The 14,104-nt window shown below is 30.8% G+C and overlaps 2 protein-coding genes and 1 long non-coding RNA gene across 3 annotated transcripts; 1 reads left to right on the top strand and 2 right to left on the bottom strand.

The window, feature by feature from the left end:
* Nucleotides 1-2,015: 2,015 nt before the first annotated feature.
* LOC146909435 (cyclic dof factor 2-like) lies at nucleotides 2,016-4,757 on the bottom strand. The gene is made up of 2 exons (XM_085723551.1): nucleotides 4,477-4,757; nucleotides 2,016-3,432 (listed from the first exon to the last, which is right to left on the bottom strand). Exons 1-2 carry the CDS (start codon nucleotides 4,573-4,575, stop codon nucleotides 2,251-2,253), a joined length of 1,281 nt encoding a protein of 426 aa, XP_085579677.1. The 5' UTR covers nucleotides 4,576-4,757; the 3' UTR covers nucleotides 2,016-2,250.
* Nucleotides 4,758-10,419: 5,662 nt separating this feature from the next.
* LOC146909434 (uncharacterized) lies at nucleotides 10,420-11,274 on the top strand. Its single transcript, XM_085726343.1, has 3 exons — nucleotides 10,420-10,577; nucleotides 10,684-10,736; nucleotides 10,901-11,274. The coding sequence occupies exons 1-3, from the start codon at nucleotides 10,487-10,489 to the stop codon at nucleotides 11,042-11,044; spliced, it is 288 nt and encodes a 95-aa protein (XP_085582469.1). The 5' UTR covers nucleotides 10,420-10,486; the 3' UTR covers nucleotides 11,045-11,274.
* A 925-nt stretch (nucleotides 11,275-12,199) lies between these two features.
* On the bottom strand, nucleotides 12,200-13,708 carry LOC146909433 (uncharacterized). Its single transcript, XR_015017538.1, has 4 exons — nucleotides 13,327-13,708; nucleotides 13,116-13,237; nucleotides 12,746-12,826; nucleotides 12,200-12,360 (listed from the first exon to the last, which is right to left on the bottom strand). It is a non-coding gene; the product is annotated as an uncharacterized LOC146909433 (long non-coding RNA).
* Nucleotides 13,709-14,104: the final 396 nt, after the last annotated feature.

The following is a 14,104-nucleotide window of genomic DNA, read 5'->3' as shown; positions in this document are numbered from 1 at the left end:
TAGTATCCAATACAGAAGGATCAAAATTCTTAGAATTGATGTATCTCTGACCAAGCCCTAGAGACTGGAGGGTGTTAATGATCATTATTTAAGTTACAAAATCTTATAATCATATATAAGATAGTTAATTGTAAGGTAATACATATATTGAATTAAGTTACAAAATCTTATAATCACATATAAGATAGTTAATGCATGTGCATAAGTATTTTTATGAACATAGTCAAGAGGTGCCGAACTACATTAATCTGAATATTTTTTTAATCTCTTTCCTACGTGCTTATATGTGTCCCATCAAAGACCTTTAGACATGTGGGCAAAGTTCAATAGTGTGCAAACTTTTCTCTAACACTGCAATATGATAAGTACTTATAACCAAAGCTGGAGAATTGATGTAGATTTCATTAATTTTTTTATTTAACTATTAAAAGGAACACCTTTTATCAAATGGACCATTTGAGCCATTCTTTTGACATGAGTCAAAAAAGCAGACATTCCACCAGTTAATTATTTACGTTACTAAAAAGAAATACCTATACCTAATTGTTTAGTAAAAGGATCTTTTAATCATAAAAAGTAGAGCCATAAAACAAGGCTTTTTAAGACCCTTGGAGACTTTGGTTATAAGTAAATAAGACTAATTGCTCCAAGAAAGATAGGAAAAAGTGATAAAGTAAAAGCACTTATGATCAAAGACTATGAGTCTTTGCCTTGTTAGAACTGCACTTAAAAGAATTTCCAATTATGACTTGCACTTCACTAGACAACAGAAAAATAAAGTAAACGTAAGTAGGGTAGTGTTTTTCCCTAAAGATAAAGGATAATGACTTAACCAGCTTAAAAGAGAGTTCTTACAAGATCAAATGTGACATACTACTAATTTCATCACTTTTCCCGTACAACATAATTCTTTCATGGGAAAAATCACTTTTAGAAAATGTATATTAATTTTCAACACTTTCCCTTGGTGCTCTTTTCTTGAATTGGAAAACGAATCAAAATTAAAGACCAACTAACTTATGCATATGTGTGTCCTATGAAAGTAATAATAATAGTATGTTTAGTAAAAGTAATTTTTGTTCTGAACTTGATAAAAATCCATCCAAAAGAAACTTTACACCCAGGGTCCATCGGTATATTGTGCATCACGAGTATTCATTGCCGGTGAAGATTAGATGGTGTTCCAACAATCACAACGGGTAATCGCTCGATTACCTTATCGGAATTTCCATCCAAAACTCCGGAAAGGTTCCTCTATGAAAGGACATTCACAACTAGGAGAAAGATATACATCATTATAACAACTACCTCTCAATCTCTCATTGACTTGAACGCCTCAATATAGATAGGTACAATACCCCATTGAGAAGCTACATCCGTTGTCATCCATCACGCTCAAGCAAAGCCAACCTTCGTTTGAGATCCATCTCGGATCAATTTTGATTAAAATTGATTGTGTATTGATTTGTTTACAATTAAGTTTGAATGATTTACCAAGTTTGATGTAAACATTAATACACATTTTTCAAACTCATCACCCAAACACTTACATTTTGACAAAAATAATATGAGGCAAAATCAGTTAAACCACCACTGAAATCAAACACATACTAAGTGTGTGTTTGGATAAACATTTGATAGATGTGATTTTGAACATGGTTAATTTTGTATATTGATTTGATCAAGATTAAGTTTGAAATAAGGTGATTTATATTTATATATTATCACTCTTAAAACAAGTTTGATGTAGAAGTTAGTCTCGGAATCAAAATCAATTAGATTCAAAATGATCAAACTATTCTACTAGATTTTACTAAAATCCCATTTGACAGAAAACAAAATCAATCTCAACATATCTTGTGTGAATCCAAAAACACAGATAACTTCCAAAATTCATTCTAATCACATTGGACAATTGAATCATGAACTCACACATCTCAAACCAATATATATTTGCCTACATGCATTAATAACATCCTACACTTTTCTATTTACAATCCCATAAGTGAGTACTGTTGCAGTAGAAATAATCACTGTCAATTATCCTTTATTGTGTCAAATTCAAAAATCATCATTTTCAGAGATTATAGCTCAATATAAATTTAAGTACACAATTGAAATAAAATCTTACAACAAATACCACAAATCAATGCTACCTTAAAAAAACATTGCAAGAGAAACGAAGGCCAGCAATATGTACTAGTTTATTTGACTGAAAATATCAATGAAAAATTTAAAGCTAGAAAATTATTATATGCTTTCCTGGATTGTATGAGCATGAGAAATAGCTCCTGAGCTGGCTTCCAAAATCTGAGAGCCACCCAAAACACCGTCTTTTCCTTCTTCATTAGGCTTCTTGGTAGCTAATGTAGCCCGGATAGGACTTTTCGAGACTGCATCTGTGACATCAGTTCTAATTGTTTTTCGAACCGGAACACACTTGTCTGTTTTATCTTCATCTGCGAAAACTGTATCTCTATTGTGCTTTCCTAGGGTTGGTGAGCCATTTCCTGAGCAGCAACTGTTACTTGTAGAGGAAGGCGGCGAGAGGCAAAGTGATGGTCCACTCCAATGTGATGCTGCTACAAGTTGTAAAGGTATATTTTGTGGCTGAATTCCTGGAATTGCCAACATAGGTGTTGGACACCATTGCATGGATGCCGAAGTCGGATGAACTGCTGCCATTGAAGCAACATTATTCCAACCTGGATTCATTGGTAGTACCCATGGAGAAACAGGATAACACTGCAACCAATTTGATGCATTGTGTTCTGATACTTCATTTCCTTGATTGCCGGTGTTTGTTACAGAAGATCCACACAAGGACGGTTCCTCTCTATGTTGCACAGAACTGTTTGAATTTGCATCGGCACTTCTTTTTTGGTCTCTAAGATGAAGCATTGATTCCATTGATTCGCAAAGAGGGGTATCAGGACCAAATTTCAATACAGTCTCGTTATCCATGGATGTGTGGTGGTGATCGGATGAGTTTGTAGTTTCTAGCCTCGTGGTTGGAACTCCATTCGTGGTTACTATAATTTGCCGGTATTGAGAGGCTAGGTGCTTATTCTTCCGCCTCCCAGCACCTATCGGAACATTTCTCATCGTTCCACCAGCAGTCCAGTACCTTTGGCAGTTCTTGCAGAAATGTCGAGGTTGATTGACGTTATAGTTGTTGAAATAACAAAACTTGGTGTCCCAACTGTTGCATCGCGGACACTGAACAATCTTGTCTGGTTTCTTTAAGAGTTTATCTTGATCCGTATTACCGGTCTCCGTGTTATCTTCGGTGGGCTTGGAATTTACTATTGGCTCCTTTTCTGGTATAGACTCTTGTTTACTATCCATTGAATCAGAAGAATTGTCTTGTTGCTCGGTTTTTTCTGCACAAGGTATTTCCACTTCTGTTTTCCTTGTACTGCTGCAAGTATCCTAAAATTTAAACCACGAATTAGTGATAAACTAAGCAGAATACAAACTGATAACATAACCTAAGAATAGACAGAGAAATGAAATCAAGGAAACACAATTACAATATTAACAAACACAACAAATTCTCACATAACAGGACACAAGTATAACTTTTTGGCACCTCAAATTTTGCAAGCATAACATGCGCTTATTTCACTAGTCCTGATCTTTTACTTCTATTGGATAACAATATCTGCCTCAACTTCTGCTTATCTCAGATAATTAGCAAAGTATTGAACTCAATTCATATACTTGATTTGATGTACAGTAAGACTGACAAAACATCAGAGATTATGTTTATAATGCCAAGAGAAATCATCATAAAAAAAACACCTAGAAATTAAGTGTACAAATGACTCTAAGAAAATGAAGAGGATCAAGACCAAATCCTTTGGTTCACATCAATCCAAGAATTACAAAAATCAATTTGATGAAATCAGTCTAAGTTAAGTTTTTTTATCTTTAGATATAACATCCATCTTCCATCACAATTAAAACATAAAGAGAGAGATGCTACAATTCAAAAATGAAACAAATTCATCAATCATCAATCATTGGTATAACTAGCTTCACCTAAATACCGCCTTTGTTTACATTATATTGGTCTTAACCCTCTACTCTCTAGTAATCCAGAGTTTAGCTGGGAAGTAAGTAAAGTCTGACTAAAGATTGTTATAGTCCGGATTCAAACCCGGGTTCTACGGAACAATTTGTCCTTACCTCAAGCTCATTAAAATGAATCTTAATAGTAACAACACCTCCACTAAGAAACAAAATTATCCTTCAAACTTCAGAAGATTTTGATGCTTAAAATGAACTCAAACAACCAACCAAAAATCTCAACAACCCCATAAGAAAACAAACAAAATAAAAATCCAAAATTTACGTCCAACCCATTTTCATATGCAACATATACAATGAAAGAAAAAAGCATGATACATGAAGAAAGACATAAGCTGAAAGGCTGAAAAACTTGTTATGTTGTTATTATAGTTATATATGTACCATGGGTCCAGAATTGGCCGGAATTGGACATTCCGGCACCGGAATCTTCCAACCAAATAGCATAATACCATGATCCTTCTGAGTCTGAGACATGTTCATATGTTGTTTCAAACTTTGAAGCTAAGCAAAGAACCTTCAAAAAAACATAAAAACAGAAACAGAGGAAGAATCAAACGTGTGAGTGTAAAAAAACAAAGAAAGTGTGTGTGTTTGTTTGTTTTCTTTTTTCTTTTGTGTAACTACTAAAATTTGTTACAAAACAAGACAACTTTTGAAAGGGTAGAAAGAAAGAGTTGAAAGTTGCACTATAAACCCTCTGAAAGTAAAAAGGTTCCCTGCAAAAAGCACAAAGAACATGAGGCATCAAAAACACACACACATTAGTACTCCCTCCGTCCCAATTTATTTGACCCCTTGGCTCATTTCACACAGATTAAGAAAAATGTATAAATAAAGGGGAAAGTGGAATATATTGTATTGGGAATGATGAAAGTTGTATTGAAAATTGAAATGACTCAGTTATTTTGGGACACTTTTTTTTAGAAAATGGGTCAGATATTCCGGGACGGAGGGAGTAATTTTTATTTTTATTTTTATTTTTTCATTTACTTTTTATTAGGTAGATAAAAAAAAGTATTCTTTAATTCTTTCCTTTCCTTTCCTTTTGCAATCACAAAGTGTTTCTTTTCAAAAGATTGCCTTTTTATTTTTAATTTTTTTATTGAAAAGTGTTTTCTTTTCTCTTGATTGTGCCCAAACATGGGACCCTATTTATACATTGAATATAAATGCCTTTATTATCATTATGTTAAAGAGCTAATCTAATTGAAATTAAAAAGTTTTAGTTTTTCTCTCTAAAATCTAATCTATTTTACTTATAACCCAAACTGCTAAACATCTTCCTTTTTGCATTGATGAAAATGTGGAATTTTTTTTACCTAAAAATATAAAATAAGGAAGTTTAGACTTAAAAAGAAAACCTACTTGTATATCACAAAAGAAATAATATTCTAATATTTTCATTCTTATTCTTTTGTTCTTATTCTTTTTTAGAATAATCTCTGTATACCGACATTGTGCATTTGTTAATACATATTCAATTAAGTTAAATTGCAATAGCACTTTATCATGTTAATTCTTAAAATATTTTTATAGACACCTATTTGATAATATATGATTGAATGTATGTGTAACAAAATCATATATAAGATTTGAATTCTTTATAGTTACAAAAATTAAGTCAAATCTTAAAAAAAAAAAAAATCAAATCAAATGTTAATAATAAGTAACATTTAATTAGAGGTTTAGAGTTTGAATTCAACTTTAAAAATGTAGCAATGTTAAATTTTTTAAAAGATGATTATTTTTTCTATTACAAACTTACCAACTTAAAGGATGAATTTTTATCTTGTCAAAAAAAAAGGATGAATTTTTACGACTCTATGCAAATGATATTTAGTTCACACAAAAAATATCATGCAGTAAATAAAATATGTACATGCTTTCTAAAAAAAAGTGAAACATGTATACTTATCATGAAAAAAATAAAGATAATCCTTGAATACATTTTTTAGCTCACATTTTCTAATTGTTGTTGGTTAAAACGCATATCAATCTTATCAATTTTATATGAAACTCACATGATTTAATGAGTTAAAAGAATATACTATAGAATTGAGATATGTATGCATGTATTTGCATTTTGTGCTTTTAGTCACGCTTAATGGAATAGCATATATGTACTGTATATAGAATATTATTATTGGCATTGGAATGGAAAAAAATGAAATAGATGAAAAAAAGGTGGGGATGAGAAAAGGGAGAAAGTAAAAGTGCTAGCTAAGTTGGGGGTGGAGACAGGTGGCAAATGAGTCAGCAAAGAGAGTAAATGATAACCAAGAAATAAATTGGGTATTTCTTTTCTTGAAGATGTGGATGACATAAGAAAGAGAAAAAGAGACAAAAGTGATTCTTGATGCTTTTGCATTGCCGACTTAAACATGGGCCATGCTTCCATGCAATGCAACCCAACAACGCTAAGGACTAAGGAGGCTCACTTTTTACGCCGCCTTCATCATCTTTGCCACATGCTCCTAATATACATGCCAATACTATTGGAGTATACTTATCACATTTTCTATATAATAATACTTTTTTCTGGGAGAATAAGGTTTGAAATTTGGTTGGGAAAAATAATCTTATTTTGTTTCTGGGAGAATAAGGTTTGAAATTTGGTTGGGAAAAATAATCTTATTTTGTGTTTGAGATGTTAAAGTGAGATTACTTCCAACCACAATATTCAAGGGAAAAATAAACTTTCGGTTTTATTCAAGGGAATTTACGGTCAATATGATTTTACAATTTGAATTTTTGTATACGTTTGGTTTCACTTTTAGTAGAGGTAAAATCAACTTTGAGAGTTATTTTTTTTTTTTATAGAGAAATTCAGTTTCAAAGTTGAAGAGTTAATTTTTACATGTTTTGATGATTTCAAGTAAAATTAAAGAGAGGTGTTATTTTCTACGAAGAAGAATAAGCAAACAAAAATTAAGAATCAAACGAATTGATGTTTTATAGAAATGGAAAATTGTTTAGTTTGGATTTGGTGGACATCTTGGCCGTGTATTGGTGAAAATGGATGGTATATAACAAGTCGTGGTTTTCGTAGATTGGGTATTCGTAGGAAGAAGCATTTTTCAAAATTAAATTTATTTTAACTAGAATAGTGAAATAAAAAACTTTTTTGATCAAATATATAGATTTTATATTATGTTATCTTAAAGTTATAAGTGTGGTTATAATTTAAATTTGATATGAAAAAAAATATCATCTTAATTTTGTTAATTTTGTATATATTTTAAAATATATTGCACATAACGATTAAAGTATTTGGATTTATACTTATACTAATTATTTGTAGTATAAGATGCAAAAAAAAAGATGCAATCATTGTTAAACTTAGCATATGTAATATTTTGGCAATAATACGCTGACGTACTGTATATTATTATTTGTTGACATAATGTATTTTATTAATCATAAAAACTAAAAAATTTGTATTTTTTTATATAATAGTCAGTGTCAGATGTATACACCTAGTTTTTGAATGCAAACGTTAAATTTTTTAAAATTAAATTTATTTTAACTGGTTATAATTACTTAAGTTTGAATTTGTAGTTTTTTTTAAAGATCGACCAATGAATTTGTTGTTTTTGTCTTTTACAATTGATTTTTAGTATTGAATTTATTTTTCAACTCCTTATTACATGTATGTATCTTAACATAATTCATTTTAGGTTCAACTTAGTTATAGTCAAAATTAATTTTATGAAATAAATTAATTCAAAATAAATTTGTGTCACCGTATAACAGAACATATACTTTGTGACACATCTCAATTCTCAATCAATCAACTTATTTTACTCAAATTTTACCTATGTTTTGCTACTTTTAATCTTTATTTATGTTTTTGTAGCTTATTTGCTTGACAAGGAGTTAAGAAACTCACAATTGTTGTTGTAATTGTTTAAAAAAAGTTGAGAGCTAATAGCCGAATCCTCGTCTAGCCTTCAAGATTTACAACAACTTAGCAGGCCGTGCAGGACAATACCACCAACAGAAAAATCTACTATTGTCCTGCAGGGCCTGTTTTTCTGTAAAAATCTAGTATTACTTAAGTGCGGGTAAAAATTTAATTTCAATCATCTATAAAAAAAAAATTAATTAGACTCGAACAATTGGACTCAAATAGTTAATGAACTCCATAAAATAACGAATTATTCGGGAGAACCCGAATTCAATTTCTGGATGGAACAATTCTTGGTCAGACTATATTTATCTCACGACTGAATTTCAAATTACCTGAGTTCACTTTCTCTTAGAACCGGATGATTAACAAAAAAAAATTAATTTAGACATTTCGCTCTCTCGATATGTGAACCACCGCATTAAAGGAGAGATTTTTTCCTTCCGTTAACCTAGTTACGTGCATGTTTGGTTCAACTTCTAGAGGGACCATAATTGATAATTGATTCTTGTGGTGTAGAATTGATGTTGACATGTTTGGTTGTTATCGAGTAGAATTGATTCTACTTGAAGCTAGAATTCGTAGTTTTTGATTTTAAAATTGACTTTCACATACAAATTTATAGTTAAACTTGCTTTTACATGAACGATCCAAAGACAAATCACTTTTAATCAAAATCAATTCTACATATATAATCAATTCTATCATAATCAATTATTCCCCCACACAACCAAACACACGCTACAACAACAACAATTAACCATTCAAAAAACTAAAATAATTAAATTGAGTTTGTATTTGTTTTATAAAAAATAAAAAAAAAGTGAGACTAATTCCATGGTGCACGAGTAAGTTTTGAGTCGTACATATTTCCTCGGGTCTAGGATTATTTACAAAAATTTGTTTGTACTTAACTACAAGACCTTCTACTAATTTCAAGATGTATTTATTACTTCTTTTTTCAAATATATCTCTTATTAATGCTATCAATTTATCTTAGAATATAAAAAACAAAAAGTGAATGTAATTATACAGAGTAATTTAATAATAGTCACACATATTTCTAACAAATTTATTGTTCCAATAGTTTTTCTTAATACTCATCTTTTTTGTTACATGTTCCTGTATTAACGCGGAGGGAGTATCGATATGTATTTAATTATTGGATCATTATGTTTCATCATATCTCACTTGATTTGATAGTGATACTTAATGATTTAGTCTCTGTTTGGTTCTGCGTTTCGACGTCCCAAAAACAAGTTTCTTTCCAAACACGATTTCATTATTCGCTTTGATATTTGGATAAAAGCAAACATGAATCCCAACATTGTGCGTTTATCGCCAATCATGTGTTTACTTCATAGTTAGAAATAAGAGCTTTTGCGGCAACTCATAGCGATTTTGAGAATTTAATTTTAGGTGACATACTTCCTATGGAATGAGATATAAGCAAAAGTGGTAATTGAAACATCAATGTATGTGGTTAAACATTTAGCTCATATACATCAACTTTTCAACTATCATTTTTTATTATATTTCATTTTGAATGTAGTATATAATTTCTCCAACTATCCATGAGGTCTCTACAATTTTCCCTAATTACCCATGGCTTCTTTTTCACTTTCCAGTTTCCTCCATTTCAATAAGTTGGTCAAAGTGATGATTTTGTCGAGTTCGGGTATGCTCCATTTAGGCTAAGCTCCATTTACTCCATTTAGGGTTTGGATGCAAGACATGTGGTAAAAAAATATTTAACGGTTGAGATTTTAAATTAAAAAAAAATATTTGTTTAGTAAAAATACATAATAATAACAAACAAATCATGCTCCCTTCTTCTCTCATATCACAACAAACTTTTATTGCTTTTTAATTTAAAATTTTAACCGTTAGATATTTTTTTGCCACATGTCTTGCATCCAAACCCTAAATGGAGTAAATGGAGCTTAGCCTAAATGGAACATACCCGAGCTCGATTTTGTCATTCCTCAAATTTTTTCTTCTCTACCCCGCAAACTTACAACACTCTTTTTCTTTCTATTGGTTAGAGAAGAAGTTGGATTTGGGCTGTCTTTTTGTCAAAAGAATTGGGCTCTTAAAGCCCATCAATTTCTTTTCCTATACAAGCCGATTAAATGACAAATTCTTATTTGATAATTTTTCTTTTTTCTCTTGATTATTTTTTATTTAAAATCATGCCGTTGAATTATTGCTAAATACAGGCCACACCTTTATTTATGATCCAAAAGTACTTTTGTGGTTTTTATCCACAAAAAGGTAGTTTTGTGGATGATTAACCGTGAATACATCAATAAGTTAGGTCAGTGGGCAGATAATAACAAATCAACAAGTTGACTTTTATTGGTTGGTATGGTACATTCATATGTCTATTAAAGTCTCTATAGTCTATATTATTGTGCCACATATATTATTTAAACTCTAAAAGGTTCTTGTTCCCCTTGTCTCATATCCAGCAAGTAATTCAAGATGCAAAGAAATTTCTTGAGCCTGCTTGTGCTACTGCTTTTCTTTTTGAGTTTCTCATATGTTCTCTCTTCCTCTGCTTCCCCTGCAACCAGTAAGCATTTCATAGAATATTTAAATGATTAATGTTCAATATATTAGCTTTATATTTAAACTTCTTTGTAGAATATTCGATTAATATTTGAACTTATTTGTCCTAGGAACCAAAAATTTGGAAGGGGAAGATACATCAGCTATGCCTTCTCTAGCTATGGTCAGTGCTATTCATCTCTATGCATATAATAATATTCTATAATATAGCCTATAAAAAATATTAATGTTGTGATCTCAAAATTTGACATGGGATTATGTTAAAATTATGTATCCTAATCAATATCTTTTGACTGTGCTATTTCTTATATTGTGTATAATTGGCAGGTGGATGGTAATTATGGTGAGGAACTTATGGTAGTTGATAAGGAAGAAGCATTAGTTGAAAGGAGGATGGATTTGGAAACTCAAGACTATGGAGGGACCGGAGCAAATACAGATCATGAGCCAAAACCCCCTAGAAGGATTTAATCTCCCTATTTAAAAATGCCACTAAATTTATGTTTCTTTGTCTTTTTCATGTGTAATATAATGTAATAATATATATATGTATGCATGCATGTTGTTCCCTTTCATTAATTTAATTATAATCTGTTTGCTCTGTCACGCCTTGTCATCTGCTTTTCTATTAAAAGTCACAAATTGTATGTAACTTGAGTTGAGTTGTTATTTTAAATAAACAAGGTTGGCATTCTATATAACAGCATTAGACGAACAATATGTGTTTGTCTATTATTTTATTGTGTTAATACGTGTAAATTTTGAACATTTTTTTATGAAATTTAATTTAGATTCTCATAAGAATTAGTTAGGTTTTGCTTAAAATTATATGTATAAATGTTTGTGACTTTTAAACTCTTTTTTTTTTCAATGACATCACAAATATATCATTGTTATAGAAAATTTTATTGAAGAATGTAATTGGATAAATGAATAATATAATCTAACTCAAAATCTCTCATTCCCCTTATATATTATTGTCATAGTCTCAGATAATATTGTTTCTATTATAATGTGGTGATTTCTTTTTCTTTTGACTAACAGTGAGGTGATTCATATTTTAATGGTATTTAACTATTTTTATAATTAATAATTTAAGTAATATCATAAAAATGATAAAATAGTAAATAAAATACTTTAAAATGAAAGATATATTGGAAAGGGAAAAAAAATTAGCCTAAATTCAAGTATTTTCTTTATATATGTATGTACACACATACACATATTTAAAATGGCATACTATTACTAAAGAGTGACTTGACTTGAGTTTTTCCTCTTCTAGGTTTCCATAGATATTCTCTCCATTGAGAGCAATCCTATTTGAAACTATTACACCAATAAATATGACACATCTTTCAATTAAAATTCGGATTTTAGTTTGTCAGCTTATAAGAGTCTAACACATTTCGCTGAGCCCAACTTCCATTGGTGATCATTTGACTAATAATTTACACCGAGAATATATGTCCACAAAAGTAAAACAATCACCAAACATGTATCTAGCTATATTTGAGAGCAATCCTATTTGAAACTATTACACCAATAAATATGACACATCTTTCAATTAAAATTCGGATTTTAGTTTGTCAGCTTGTAAGAGTCTAACACATTTCGCTGAGCCCAACTTCCATTGGTGATCATTTGACTAATAATTTACACCGAGAATATATGTCCACAAAAGTAAAACAATCACCAAACATGTATCTAGCTATATATTCTAGCAATAGCCGAAACAATCTCTTGCGTCGTCTAGTCTCTCACATCTGATCTTGTCTCTGATTCATTTCCTACAAACACAATAGTGTATTTAATAAACCAAAAGATTATAAGCTTGAAGTCTAGCAGTATTTTATGCAACATAAATCATATTATGAAGACAAAATAAAACTAGGCATATATAAGGCATAACTATGGGATCTAAACATTCTAGTTGGCCTGTACATTAAAGAATGTTGTCCCATTTGAAACTAGTATAAATGAAAAATGAGTATTAATTTGAGCAGAATATGAATTCAGTTCATTTGCCAAACATGTTACTGCCTTGCAGGGAAAGACACAAGAACATTAATAACTTCAATACATTTGTCAATCGATCATGATAGAAAGTAGGAATAACAATCTGCTTTGTCTAACACTATGAAAACAACAAATAGTAAATAAAATTGTTTGTACCTCATAATACTCTTGGTACTGATTTTCCCATGTTATCTGTCTGTAATGCCTCTCTTCCTCATTTAAAAGGTACCCTTCAACCTATGCAGCATTTTCGCAGCGAGAATAATCAATGTCTTATGCACGACGATGAAATGATAGTAAAATAGTGCGGACACAAATATGTGTTTGTGTGTGTAATACAAAGCAACATCAAGACGGAAGTTTTCAAGGGCCGAACAAAAAGATCATGTCCAAAAAGTTACTTGTAATGAAAGAAAGAAGAAAAAAATTGTATCTATTTGCCATCTATCGAAAAGATTATGTTCAAAATCTGAAAATAGTTTTACCAAAACAATGTAACAGATGAAACATTTCACTTGTTAGTCACCTCTTCGTCATCGATATCAGATAAACTTTCTGATTCATCTTGAGCTTCTGCACTGATGTCATCATCTCTATGTGAGTCATCATTATCATCATCTTTAGAGGATTCACTCTCAAAATCATCCCCTAAAATCATTGAGAAAAGTAAGAATCAATAGCTGTAAACGGAGGAAATCTACATCCCCTAAAGAGAAAATAAGAGCACGCGACAATACTTTCAAACACGGAAGCAAGCAATTCTTCTTTCTGTCTCTTGCGTGCACTATTTGATGCTTTCAACACCTAACCAAAGGAAGTGGAGAAAAGATCTTTGAAAATTGTGTTAGTTTAAGGCCATCATATGCTTATGGAATGAGAAGATGGACTATTCACATTCTTTTATTTGTTACACTAGTTTAAAAGAGACATAGTAGCATGGATACATGTAAAATGAAATGCAAAATAAGCTACTAACATCTAGACAAGAAAGAAACTACTAACATGCTTGAAGCATGTTTCACATAGTCCAAGAGCACAATAGGACACTTTGCTATCTATGTGCTCACACAGTAGATTTTTTGAAGTAGATCCTTTGAATTCACTGTTTTTGTCATGCTCTTTTGCCATTGTACTCAACTCTTCAACCTGTAACCATAATAGATTGATAAAAAATTTCAGTCCAGTTTCAAATCCAAGATTTTGAGTTCAACCAGAAACATACTCTAAATTTAAGAGCCCAAAATTGTATAGAGCTTTGGTAATCCAAAACACACCACATAACAAGATCTGGACATAACTCTGAATGAAGAACCAAATTCATCAAGTGTATAACTAGACTACCGTGAAGGTCAATGCTATATCTTACTGCTAACATGATCATTCTTTCTCCTTAAAAACCAAAAACTTGAAAGGAAACATAATCTAAATAATAATAAATCACAATCACAATCAAAATCATAATAATAAATTTATGGAAAGAAAAACCTAAGGTCTCAAAAAATAGCAGGCAAGCAT

Source organism: Medicago sativa, chromosome 7, assembly GCF_051527215.1.
Source record: "Medicago sativa cultivar Bolivia chromosome 7, Bolivia_mono, whole genome shotgun sequence".
NCBI lineage: Eukaryota > Viridiplantae > Streptophyta > Magnoliopsida > Fabales > Fabaceae > Medicago > Medicago sativa.
Note: the sequence above shows the minus strand (reverse complement) of the source record. Positions and strands in the feature narration are given on the sequence as shown.